This window comes from Papio anubis, chromosome 6 (assembly GCF_008728515.1).
Source record: "Papio anubis isolate 15944 chromosome 6, Panubis1.0, whole genome shotgun sequence".
In the NCBI taxonomy this organism is placed as follows: domain Eukaryota; kingdom Metazoa; phylum Chordata; class Mammalia; order Primates; family Cercopithecidae; genus Papio; species Papio anubis.
Window position 1 is genome coordinate 64,675,224 of NC_044981.1, and position 13,264 is coordinate 64,688,487.

Sequence of the window (13,264 nt, forward strand, 5' to 3'; positions counted from 1 at the left end):
TCTCAGAGTTATTGTGAGGATTAAGAAAGATAATAATGGCTGCCATTTCTTAAGTGGCTTTTATCTGTGTGGCCCAGTGATAAGTTTTTTATATCCTTTTTTAAATCTTCAAAATTACCCTGCAAGGTAAGTCTGATTACTGAAACTGGGACTAAAAGGAGATTAGATTTTACACTTCAGACCACACAACTTAAAAGTGATACAACTGAGATCTAAATATGCATTTCTCTAGATCCAACTTGGAGAAATATGCTATCAGACTTGACATATTCCAAGTATTTAAATGGTCTAGGAGAGTTCTTGGGATATAGCAGGTACTCCAGACATACAGGTGGCTTTCCATCCTCATTTTTCTCAAATATCTGAAATACGATGAATGTGCTTTATTTTATAGCATCACTTTCTCTCTAATATCAACAATTAAAGGACTGCACAGACTAATTCTCTTGCATTTAAAATGTATAAAAGGAAAGGGATCTTTTGAAATAAGCTACTTGGGAGAACATATTTTTTGTGCAGTTAGATTGGTGGTCCTCTCAGGATGGGGATTCATATGCAGCTTCCAGAATTGTTGCGTGATGTTAATATGAATGCAAGGAAACATTATCATGCTCTTATCTTTATTGCAAAAGATGCATATAATATTTGACAGCCACCTGAATTCTATAGATATGTAGATATTGTCAATCAGAATATATCTTTATTTAAATAGAAAATCCACAGGTTAGAATTTTCTCATTATTACACATTTTGAAAACTCAGTTATAAGTTCAGTTTTTGACAGAAGTCGATTTCTTTAAAAAGCAGGGGTCTTAAATTAGAAAAGAAAGAAAAAGGCAATCGGATAAACCCTAATGTCACTAAACATAAAAAAACAGCCAAATGAAATAGACCAATAGATTTATAAGCATGAAAACTTCTAAGCAAGTGGCAACTCATTATAGGCATCGGTGCTACAAATAAATACTCATACAAGTAAATAAATAAGAGGAAATCTTTAGTACATGTGAAAACTAAAACCACACCTAAGTTGTTGCCCCAGAATATTGTTGGGTTATAAACTCTGCAGTGTTCACTGTGAAGCTGGCATTCTTATCAATGGAATCTTCTTTATTTTAAAGGCTGGGTGATCTACTTGAGTCTATGAACAAGAAGAAATCATGCATGGACAATCAAACTGAGTTCATGTCAGAGACATGAGTTGTCAGTGAGACAGTGAGAGCTATACTATAATGTGATACTTCTGCCAGAAATCCAGGCCATCATTGCTATGGTTATTTCTGGCAGTGCCAAGGTGGCAGTTTCAAATTAGAATGAATATTTGGCATGAGAATGTATTTGCCATTAATGTTTCTAGGTAGCAAGGGCCCCATATTTCAGCATACACATTTTTCATTTGCTTCCATATTCATTTCAGTGTCCTTGAGCTTTAATAGCTTTAATAAACCCATGTAGAAAATATCAAAATGGTTTCTGGTTATACAATATTGGTGACCAGCATACCTTTATATTTTTCCTGTATACTTTTTAGACTTTCATAGCAATCCAATTATTTGAAATATGATCCACCCAGTTCTGAATTAGGTACTACCCGTTCAATCAGAATATAATTATAAAACCTCCAATCAGCTAGTATATCTTCTTTTCCATGGAATGTATTTGATGCTTGGTTTGCTTCTTAAAAATGCTTTATCTAGTATATTTGGCAGCAACAAACATTAGGTGACTTTGACTAATGAAGTAACTGTTGGAAGGGGACAGAATAATTCACCTCTTGGCCAGAGAATAGTAGGAATGTCAACAGACATTTCCAGGAACATGGGAAGGTATAGTTCCCCAAAGCCAAGATGAAGGATAATTGGAGACTTCACAAACAAAAATCAGATGCTCATCTCAAAATAAGGGTGCTGTGCCTTTGGCATCAACTGTCTTAGAAGAGAATGAGTTTCTTGTACTTGAAAAGGAAAGATCCCATTGAAAGAGGGGATTCCAGCATAGACTTAAAAATTGAGCTAGAAATTTTCTGAATCCTAGAAAATGGAAAAGAGAGGATAGACAAATAAGACCATGGGAATCACTAATTCGAGGAATTTCAAATTAAAAATGGATATATTAAAATGAGGGAATTGCCTCACTTGGATTTATCTTAGCAAATTATCCTATCACTTTCATAGCAGCACCATATGTTTTCTTTATCACACTTACAGTGTTACATTTATTTGAATTATTATGCCTGTGTCCTCCATTAGACTTCAAGCTATAAGAGATCAGGAACTCAATCAGATTTTGTGCAACATCATTACCTGAGCATCTAGCACAATATGTGATGCTCGTAAGTATGTAGTGAATGATGGAATAAAATATCTCTAGAAAAATGTCAGTACATCACCCCTACTGTACCACAGAAGAAAATAACTCTATATAAAAAGATTCACTATTATGAAAAATGAAATTTGTAAGTTAGAAGCAGATCCAGTTTTCTAACTACAATAGTTTTTTTTTTTTTAAGTGTTCCTTATACACAAATCCATATTTTAATCAGTGTCTTAGAACCTGGTACTGCCTGAAAGTGTTTGTCTCCCGAAGGAAAGAATGTGCTACTTTATGTTTGCAACTGACAGGGTCCTCAGAATCTCCCCATTGAGCTGCTTATGCAAATCCTCTCTCTCCTAAATCCCCACAAGCCATCACTAGTCAAATTATGTTTGCCTGGTGTTTCTCTATTAATCCTGCAAATCTGTTTTGTATATTCTCCCCCAAACTGATGGGAAGTTAATCGCTCTATAATTGCTTGCTATGTTTCATGTCCCTATCATGAGTAATGTTGCCATGTTCTTGTCCTCAAACACCTGATTCTCACACAGCCAACTCCTAGAGCCAAAAGGAGCAAAGACAGAAACTGATTGTTGCAAGACATAAAATGACAGAAATCTCTCACATAAAAGTAGGCTAGTGAAAGGAAAGAAATGAGCTAAACAATGTATTGCCTAGATACATATTTATTAAATACAGGAAATTAAACCTGCATAGGAGAGAACAGGCTTTTTTAATGTGTTAAAGATTCCATTGTTTTTGTCTTTTGCCCTTTTCCTTTTCCTCAAGGAGGTAAAGTGTTTCTCTGCAGTGTCTTTTAGAAGGAAATTAGGCATTACAGCTTTCCCAACTATATATTTTTTTCCAAAACAAATCCTTATTTTTGAAAATATTTGCTAATTAAAACAATGGACCAAATATTCAAATTCTAGCTTAAACATAGATATAATATACCTATGCAAACCACATGAACAAATGGTAAGTTATGAGGCATATGCTTAAAATACAGTAAAATCTTACAAAATATGAAGGCATAGTCTTGGAGAATCACCAAAATATTGATTTTTAACTTTAAAAAATCAAAACGGAGGAAGACATTTTCTCCTTTAAAATAACAATTACAAATACAGGGTACTTATTATCTAACTCTTCTTTGGGGTTCTGAAATGAACTTTAAAAAATCAAAACGGAGGAAGACATTTTCTCCTTTAAAATAACAATTACAAATACAGGGTACTTATTATCTAACTCTTCTTTGGGGTTCTGAAATGATCTGTAATTGAACAAGATTCACCCCATGATACTTACCCCAAAGTCATTTTTATTTGACTCCATTTGTTGAGTTATGGTGAAGTTGGGAGAAAAGGGTGTAACCAGGGATGAGAAGTATGAATATATTTGTATCTGTGATTTTAGAAGCATATCAGCCACACAATTTATGCTCTGAACCCTAATTGTTAAGAATCTGTACCATCTCTTAAACAAATTGATGAAATCTATGGGTCAGATTTGCCTCCTATGAAGCTTAATCATTATGCACATGGAAAATGCAAGGTTTTACATCCCACATATATTTCAGACACTTTAGTGCTTTGATTCAGCCTTAATGGCAGGGTTTGGGATTTTGCTCCCACTTTAGTACAGCCAACTAGGATTTTAGTGTTTACAGAAATAAGACATAAAAAAGTAATATTTCCCATGACAAACATCAGGGACTGGGTGCTTTACCAATTCGAGTTTTTTAACATTTTAAAAATATTATAACTGTTTTTGTAAAACAGCTTTAACTTTTGAATAATGAAAATCTTACTCAGAAATGACTGGTACATTTTTAATGTACCCACAAGAAAACCTTTTTTTTTTTTCGTAGTCTTGTAAGTGAAAGAAAAAGCCAATTATTAATGTGTAAGAAGTGCTGAATATGAGACAATGATTTGGTGCAACTTATTTGCATTTGTGCATCTTGTAGGACCTCCTGGTTCCTGCCAAACTTGATTATCCTTATTATTAAAGCAAAAATATTGAATCTCTTGTTTGAAAAACATACATCAAGTTGGGGATGAGAGCTATCTTGTTCTCTTTTGCAGAAGGTCATGCATACAAGGAAGAGGCATATGGAACTATTTCAAGAGCTAAATCAGAAATTTCAAACTTTGGACAGATTTCGGGATATACCAAATACGAGCAGTATGGTAAGTATGCTTTGCTTCAATGCCTGAGTAGAAGATGCATGATGCCAGATATTATTCCTGCCTTCCAGGACCTCCTTATCGTGGGAACATAAAACGAGCCTACATAGAAAAAAAAGTATAAGCCTCGAAAACGTACTTTGGAAAGTCTACCAAGACAAATTAGGAATGGCAGAATCTTTAGGCATTTTATTGATATTTCACATATCCTCATTTATAAGCTTTAGTTAGAATTGGTTACATATCAAAACTATGTTGGCTTCATCTGATCATTTTACTATCAGAGTTAAAATTAATTTTCTTTTCGAATATCCCTTTGGGTTAATATTTCCATTTTAATTTGAATGTCTGACATAAATGTAATTGTTTTGTGTATATGAAGTTGTTACCTGAAACCAGAGTGATAGATTTTTGTCTCCAGGAGATTTACTTATTTTTTGGTAGGAATTTTCGTACACACATCAACACTGGGGACTCTGGTTATTAACTGTGACCGTTCTCTTCTCATTCATTCACACTATTACAATCTTAGTACAGGACTTCATCAAATAAAATAACTTTGTACAATTACTATGTTTATGGCATACTCATAGCTTCACAGAAGTTTACATAATTATAAGAGTGCTGGGCCAGGACTCTAGAAATCAGTATACTAGTTGAAAGCTCAATCGAGAACTATCTGATCTTAAGCAAGTCACCCAACTCAGGTTTCTAAACTTCAATTTCACCCTCCTAAATGGAGCATAGAAAACAGTAATTAATATGTATCTTCAGTCATTACAACACTTTCAAAAGCAAGTAGGTTAGGAAGCACCTTATAGGTTAGGGAGCTGAGGCTCAGCTATAAGACATAGAGCTGGGACTGCCATCTGACACCAGCTCTTCTCCTTCGCCCAAATGTGGGGCTCTTTCTTTGCCTCATACTCTTTGCAGTCCCTGGATGGTCCGTCTTCTTTTCCAGACGTCAATATTCATATTTTTCTAAAGTACATGATGTTTGGTCACCTTCTTAATCTAGTGATTCTTCCATATGTATTTTATGAGACTTAGCCCTAGCTTCCTGATTAGTAATGTTAGCTTCTGAAGAGCTAAAGAGTAAGCATTTATATATCTTTATGTTTTTCTTTTATTCCTCTCAATACTGGTACAATGCCGGTTGTAGTAAGCTATCATGGCTGCTATTGATTTATAGCATAGCTATGATCGTTCAATCTGTGTTAAAGGAAGGCTATAAGAAATATACACTTTAACTCTTAATTGGTCTCTTAATAGTTTCTTGTTCATCAATTTTTCTCCTTAAAGTAGGAATCATGTATTATTTGTTATCACCAATCAAATGCTAGGCAAATACAAAACACTTCATTCATAATGAGTGGATCTTCCTCTTCTACTCCTCCTCATAGAAAGCTATCAATTTTTAGCTAGCATGCAAATGAGAATTACACCATTGAGATTAGACCTAAACACATTAGCTACACATTTTGAAATAGTAAAATCTAACAATGAAATAATTGAAGAAACTTCATTACTTAGAAAAGGAGAGGGTAATATTTACAAATCTAAAAGTCTTATGCAACAGATACAGCTGGCTAACTGCTATAATATGATTGTAATTTCCCCTTGTTGTATGGTCTGGGTATTAAATCATTAATGGCGCAACTATCTGTATCTCAGTTTCCTGACAACAAAAAATAGTCTACTAATTACATCACATCTCTGCAGCAGCATGCCTCTTCTAGAAGAGATTTATAAATATTTACCATTTGGAAGGTTAGGAGTGGAGAGGATAGAATTGTCATTGCTGCTTGACTGTCATCCTAAATATCTGAGAAGAGAGAGAAAAAAAAATGCAACTTCCTTATTTGGTTTTGATTAATAATGAGCACAAGTGAGTTCATTATCCTTAATTTAGTCACATAATTTGTAGTGGCACATTATTAATGAAAAAATGCATAATTGGGTGGAGAAAGACTTTTTTAAAATCTCAAATAAAGGGGTTTTTCTTTCTTTCTTTTTTTTTTTTTTCTGGGCTGCTAACTCACAGCACCTGCCTGGCACTGCAAATGATGGTAATTACGTAGAATAATAGAATTTGGGGAATCAAAGAGAAACCAAAAAACCATTTAGTCCATTTCCTTGCTTCCAGGCAGGAAAACATTTAAATCACACTAAAAAAGAGAAGACACTTATATCCAGAGAAGAAACTATTTTACTTTGTGTGTGTCTCACAAACCATTCAGTCAAGATCTCTTTCCCCCAAGTAGCTTTTGCAAATTCTTACTTTTTAAAAATAAGCATACTCCTTTTTGCTTCATACCCAAATGTTGGTAGGTTGGAAGAAGAAGGGATGAAAGAAGAGAGAGAGGAATGAAAGAAGAGAGAGAGGAAGGAAGAAAAAAAGGAAAGGACAAAAGAGGAAAGGATAGATGGATGAAGGGAGGAAGGGACCTATCCACAAGTGGACAGCCAGTGTGCTCTGGATCCATGAACTATGGGATATGCTCAGGCAGCCCTGCCATATTTTTGGGTGGCTCTGAACTCTGTTTACTGAACATCCTATTTCTACTGATGCAGCTTAAGACCAAATTAGCATTTTGGGAAGCTTCGTGCACGTTGGCTTATATGGAATTTGTAATTTTTGAGCCTTTAACAAATATGCATCTGTTTAACTACAGCTCCTTATTCTGTACTCAAGTGCAAAACATACATAAACACAAAACAGCTGCATAAATTCGGAGACTTACACTAACTTTGAAGTTTTTATCATAAGATTCATACCTCCATTGAAACCTTTCCTGGCACCTACAGCTCTCACCACCAAATTCAATGATCCCTTTGGACTGCTCCACAGTTCATCATTTACTTGGACCATTGACGATATTACACTTTTCAGTATGAGAATCTGTAGGCTCCTCTCTTATCACACCCAACACACAGGAGGATGAGTCACTCCTGGGTACCGTACGCTGACAACGAGGTCCCTCCCTACTCCCTGCAGATCTTGTTCCCACTCTGACTTCTGGGTGCAGTAGTTTTTTTACCACTAAAGAAGGCTGTAACCTAAAGGGCATCCACACATTTGTGAATAATAATGAGAACCCCAGTTGAGCTGGGAGTGACTTGGGATGCTAAAGATTAGCCGAAAGCCAGAATTTATGAATTATGAATTAATGTATTACCCACTAATAGAACCTCTCAGGAATTCAATAGGTCATGTAGTGACAATAATACCATTTGAAATTAGAATGTAGATTTTCTGACAAAGTTTAAAATTGGCCATTTTAGTTCACATATCCATAATGGTTGATCTTTGAAATCATATCTGTTCCACACATAATGGAACCCCTATATATTCCAAGCAAATGAGCTAACACTTTAAACAGTGTGAGTTCTTTCAGGATTGAGCTAATTGGACCTTCTGTCAAACTAAGGATTCCCAGAAATCTCCTATAGACACAACCCTTGTCTATGATAAATGAATCCACTATGGATCTGATTCAGCAGAATTTGAAACAGTAAGCCTTTCAGTTGATGTTTGATGATTCAGGTCTCACCATAGTGCCCCTAAACGTTCAACATCTCCCTATTGCCTACAAAATAAATTCCAAATTTAGTAGCCAGGCATTCAGAATCCCTTATGATCTGGCTTCCACTTCACCTTCTGCCTACTTTTCTGCTATTCTTTTTTATGCCAACTAAAATAGATAGGTCACTGTTCTCATGGTTTTCCCATCTCCATGCTCTCTGGATTTTTACTTCCCAGTGTGCCATTCAGCCACCAGACCTCCAACCACACATATGTGTTCATGGCCAAGCCCAGCCCTCTATTCTGGCCCTAATGTCACTTTTCTCAGAAAGTTTTATGTGTTTCCCATATAAAGAAGCCATCTCTCTACCCTTCTCTGAATTCCCATAGCACTTTTCCTAGATGATAGATATAAATATTAACATGTTTTAACCTCCATTTAACTATAAACCCTTCTGTAATAAGTATGGCTACTATATATTGAGTGTTTATTAAATTCTCCAGGCATTATTCTAGGTTACCCCATTTTTTGTATTTTTGCATCCCCACAAAGTAGGCATTAATCCACATGTTCTGCCAACTCCTTGGCCCACAATATAAAGCATATCTCTGTTTTGCAGATATTCAGGCTGAGGTTCAGAAAAATGAAATCACTTGTTTAAAATCGCATTCATCTGAAGTGGAGGAACTGGAATTTGGACCTGCATGTATCAGGCTTTAAATCTTGAGCTTCTTAGTGGACCATGCTGATTATGACTTCATCCTCCCTGGTAGCTAATATGGTGTCTGGCACAGAGCAGCTGATAAATAAATATTGATTGAAGGGAAGCAGAGAGGGGGAGAGGAAAGAAAGGAAGGATAAGGTAGGGGGAGAGGAAAGAAAGGAAGGATAAGGTAGAGGGAGAGCTACAAGACTATAATTCATGAGACTTTAGAACATTTGACTAAAGCAGAATTAATTAATTCCCTCCACACATCCTAAAAATTAACCTTTTATTAAATGTTTACTATTAACCTTTCTTCCCCATATATTCTCGGGAGGGAGTAAGTTTAATCAGTGCTGAAAACATCTCATGCATTAAATATTTTATTAATTTAATTTCCAGTTGTGATAAGTGTTTTTGTTGTTGTTTTGGTTTTGGGTTTTGGGTTTTTTATGTTGCCCAGACTGGTCTCACACTCTTGGACTTAAGCAATCCTCCTACCTCAGCCTCCCACGTAGCTAGAATTACAGGCACACATCACTGCACCTGGCTTAAGTATGATAAGTATTTCTACAGATTGCTTTTCTTAGCCATAGTTTAAGATGATGTTTAATATGTTGAGTGGAATTTGGATAGTAATTCAAGTACCTATTTTATGTTCACTTGATAATTAGTTATAATCAGTTAAAGGCCAGATTTGGGGAGCAGGGAAGGTTTACATTCAACAACTATAATATTCTCACTAAACACGACATTCTATAATGAAAAATAAAAAGGAAATTGGAATATTAAGCTTCTAAGATCATTGTAATAATTCTGAAAAATATAAATAAAGAGCCAGTAGAAATTAAAAGGCAGTGATTTTCAAAAGGGAAACATCTTTCAAACCTGATAGAATTCATTGGTATACAATTAAAAGTTTAAAGAAGTACTTAGATAAACAGTTAAATTTTATCTCTTCAATAATTATTAGTTTTAGTGAATCTCTGTATTCTACAACAAAAAGACCCACAAAACAAGAGAATATAGCAGCATTTAAATATTCTAAAATGTTAATTTCTTGAGAAAAACTAGGCATAGTGTTCTAAATTATTTAATGAAATACTGTTACCTTGAGTGACTTTTTATTGTTAAATAATATGCCCCACAAGACCTCAAATCTGCTAATCTCACCAAATTTCTGTCACAATACTTACATTTTCTACATTTAATCTTAGTGGTGACTTAACTCTCCTTCCTACTTCAACATATGGCCATACTGACAATTCACAACATGCCCCAAACAAAACATCGCCTACTTTGCCTTCTATACTAGTGTTCACTTCCTTTGATTCCTAGAAAATTGTTGGGTAACTTAGAGAAGGTATTCATCAGTTTGTTCAATGAAATAAAACTAAAATCAAAAACTATTTCCCGCAGTTGGCCATATTTTCAAGTCATCTCTGCATCATAGAAATTGGATTAAGATTACAAACACGCTCTCTTCCTGGAAACTTCAACTAGCGGTGATCCTAGTCCTCACATAAATGACTCTCTTTCCCCCTCTTCTCAACAGGAAAACCCAGCACCAAACAAGAATCCATGGGACACTTTCAAAAACCCCAGTGAATACCCGCATTACACCACAATCAATGTCTTAGACACAGAGGCAAAGGATGCTTTGGAACTGAGGCCGGCAGAGTGGGAGAAGTGTCTGAATTTGCCTCTGGATGTGCAAGAGGGTGATTTTCAAACAGAAGTTTAACAAAATCAAAATGGACTGAGGTAGAGACAAAACAATTTATTGCACTGACACTTAAGACTTGGGAAGCCTGACATTTCTATCTGGACAGTGTGACTATCTTATGTCAGGACCTTCATGTGCCAAATGTCAGTGGTGTTTTCATATGGTAACTTCTCACTAGTCAGGCTAGTGGAGAGATGACCAGGTGTACAGTTCTGACCATCCTGTGTTGTAAGTACCCGTGGAATGGATTTGTAAGGTAATCTTTATAGATAAACCTCAAGCAACGATTCATGTTGTAACCGCTTCATATGGTTTAGTTTTCAAAAAACTTCACCATGAAGCACAATGTATATATTTATGCAGTTTTTAAAGTTTATAACAGTCTGTTTGGCCATTACTACACTTTTTACTTTATAATATAAAAGCAAAGTTTTTGTCATTAAATGAATGTTTGTTGAGCTACATTCTTCATTGCTTTAAATGCAATAAAGTAATAATCTCACTTTTATATGAATAATATATTTCACATCTTTATTATTGCAGTTTTCTCTAGAAAGCTCTGAGAAGCTTTCTCTGCTGCAGCTGTGTATAAAATATTTAAAATGTTGTATGGTGTAAATAAACTTTTGTCTACATATCAGTTTTTTAGTGCATTTTATTTTGGATTTGTTGAACAGAAATTTACATATTTATAAAGTTTTTTTTCAATACAGATACTAAAAATGTATTCATGGTTTTAATAGCATACCATTATTACTCCTTTGAGGCTAATGATTTCTCAAATGTAATAATAGGTTTGTATAGTGCTTCTGTATTTTCTACTCAAACATTCTTTGGAACAATGTACCATGTAAATGGGGCTTGTCAGAAATCTGCTGCCATCATACTCTTACATAAATATTATGTTTTTTCTATCTTGTGGCAAAAAGATAACTAGTAGACAACAGTAAGTTCCAATACAGAAAACAAAACAGGGAAAAATGTTAATTTTAAGTAATGAAGTTCACTGCATGTTTCACAAAGGAAACTACTCATACTACAGTTCTTCATCGCATACAAAAAAAAATGAACTTCTTCAGGACTTAAAAAATTTTTATCTATATAGTCTCTAGCAGAAGGAAAAGGAGAGTGGATGTATTTGATTGAACGATTGTCTCTGGAAGCCTGAGGTGAGCCAAATGCACAAACAGTCCCTAGTGTCTTCTCTTGTGTTAAAGTCACACTGGTAATTTCTCTCACTATCCTCAGATACACATTAAAGGAAATACCATGGGGAAGGATTTTAGCAGTTTCTTGGTCATTTCAATGATTTGAGATGTGTTTTTTTAGTCTGAGGCAAGGAAGGGGGGTGGAGAGGAGACCGGGATCTTCGAAGTTCCTAAAATGTGTATTTAGATTAGTCTGCGGTTAAACCTGAGCTGTGTGGTCTTCTGTGGTCTGCCTCAAACTCAAGTGAATCAGTTCCTGCTCTTCACGACCTTGAAGGCACTCAGGCCATGAGGCGGAGACTACGGTGCTTCAACATTCAAGTGCGCCTCTAAGCTAGAGCCTTAAAAACCACACAGCTCAGGCTGAACTCCTGTCAGAAACTTTCAATGTTCTCAATGTCAAGATGTTAAAAGTATATTTTTAATTAGATTTTAAAAATAAAAGCAACATCATTATGCAAAAAAAGTATAACATAACTAAGGACTGATTTTTCAATAAAATAACTTTTATGCTAATTATAATGTAATTGTATAGCCTATTTATAAGATGACTTTTTGGTGACAGGAATAATATTTGGTAAATCTCTCCCTCTTACTCTCTCTCTCCATATATACATATATAATATACACATATGTGTATGTATATATGTATATATCTCTGAATATGTGTATCAATCTACACACATATATATATATACACACACAAATCCATAATGCTCAGTTTCATCTCCGTTACCTATAACTGTGAATGCAGACCATGTATGTGGTCACCCATTCCACACTATAAAATCTTGAAGGAAAAGAAACACACTAAGTATATCTTTGAAAACATACAAATTCAATATGTTTAAAAACATATAAATTCAATACATTAGGCTAATATTTCTTCTACAGATTCACTGCTGTAAAATAAAATCTTACATCTTTTCACTTTGATTTTTCTTTAGTTCTAGTAACTCCATATTAGATGTATACATGAAAGCTGTCCAGAAATTGCACACTTAAAAATGTTAGCGTGGATTTTTTGGCTACTCTAAGAATGTCGAGTTGTGGTGTGGTGTTTTTTGTTTTTTAATCTACAGCAAAAAATGCAGGTGAATAAGTCTCAAGGAATGATAATTTTAAGGAAGCCGTCTTCTGCTCCACTCCTTTTAAGTGTCCCCTGAACTCCGTCTCTCTCATGTGCACACACACAACACACGCACACATACATGCACACATTCTTCCAAAGCTGAGTCACAGCTGTCCCCTTAGGCAGGGGAGCATATATATTCCAGCCTGGGCAGTGCCTTCCTGGCCCACTGCATTCATGACCGGCCAGAATCTTTGTGCCCTTCCCCTAGAAGTTCTTCCCTTTCCCCTGTCTAAATTTTACTTGTGCTTTAAAGGACAACTCATATTTTGTTTTCATAAAGTTTTTCATAATTTTCCTCCAAGTTGGAAATAATTTGTCCCGTGAACTCTTATGCCTCTGTTTCTGTACCTCTCTTAGGACTTTTCAAATATTCGATCTTGTTATTTATATGCATTTCTGATATCCTCTGGTGGACTCTCAAGTGCCTGGAGGGCAGGAGTCATGTCTGATCCATTTTGTGTTT

At 35.2% G+C, this 13,264-nt stretch overlaps 1 protein-coding gene across 4 annotated transcripts in view; it reads left to right on the forward strand.

The window, feature by feature from the left end:
- The window catches only part of ADGRB3 (adhesion G protein-coupled receptor B3), a 743,596-nt gene extending 732,498 nt beyond the window's left edge, over window positions 1–11,098 (forward strand). For 2 of the 4 annotated variants that reach the window (XM_031667689.1, XM_031667691.1), the window contains 2 exons: window positions 4,401–4,505; window positions 10,288–11,086. In XM_031667689.1, coding sequence (XP_031523549.1) covers window positions 4,401–4,505; window positions 10,288–10,476 — 294 coding nt within the window. In that variant the 3' untranslated portion in view covers window positions 10,477–11,086. Of the gene's footprint in view, window positions 1–4,400; window positions 4,506–10,287 lie in introns of all 4 variants that reach the window. The other 2 variants (XM_031667688.1, XM_031667690.1) reach the window with 2 other exon arrangements.
- The last annotated feature ends 2,166 nt before the right edge of the window (window positions 11,099–13,264 follow it).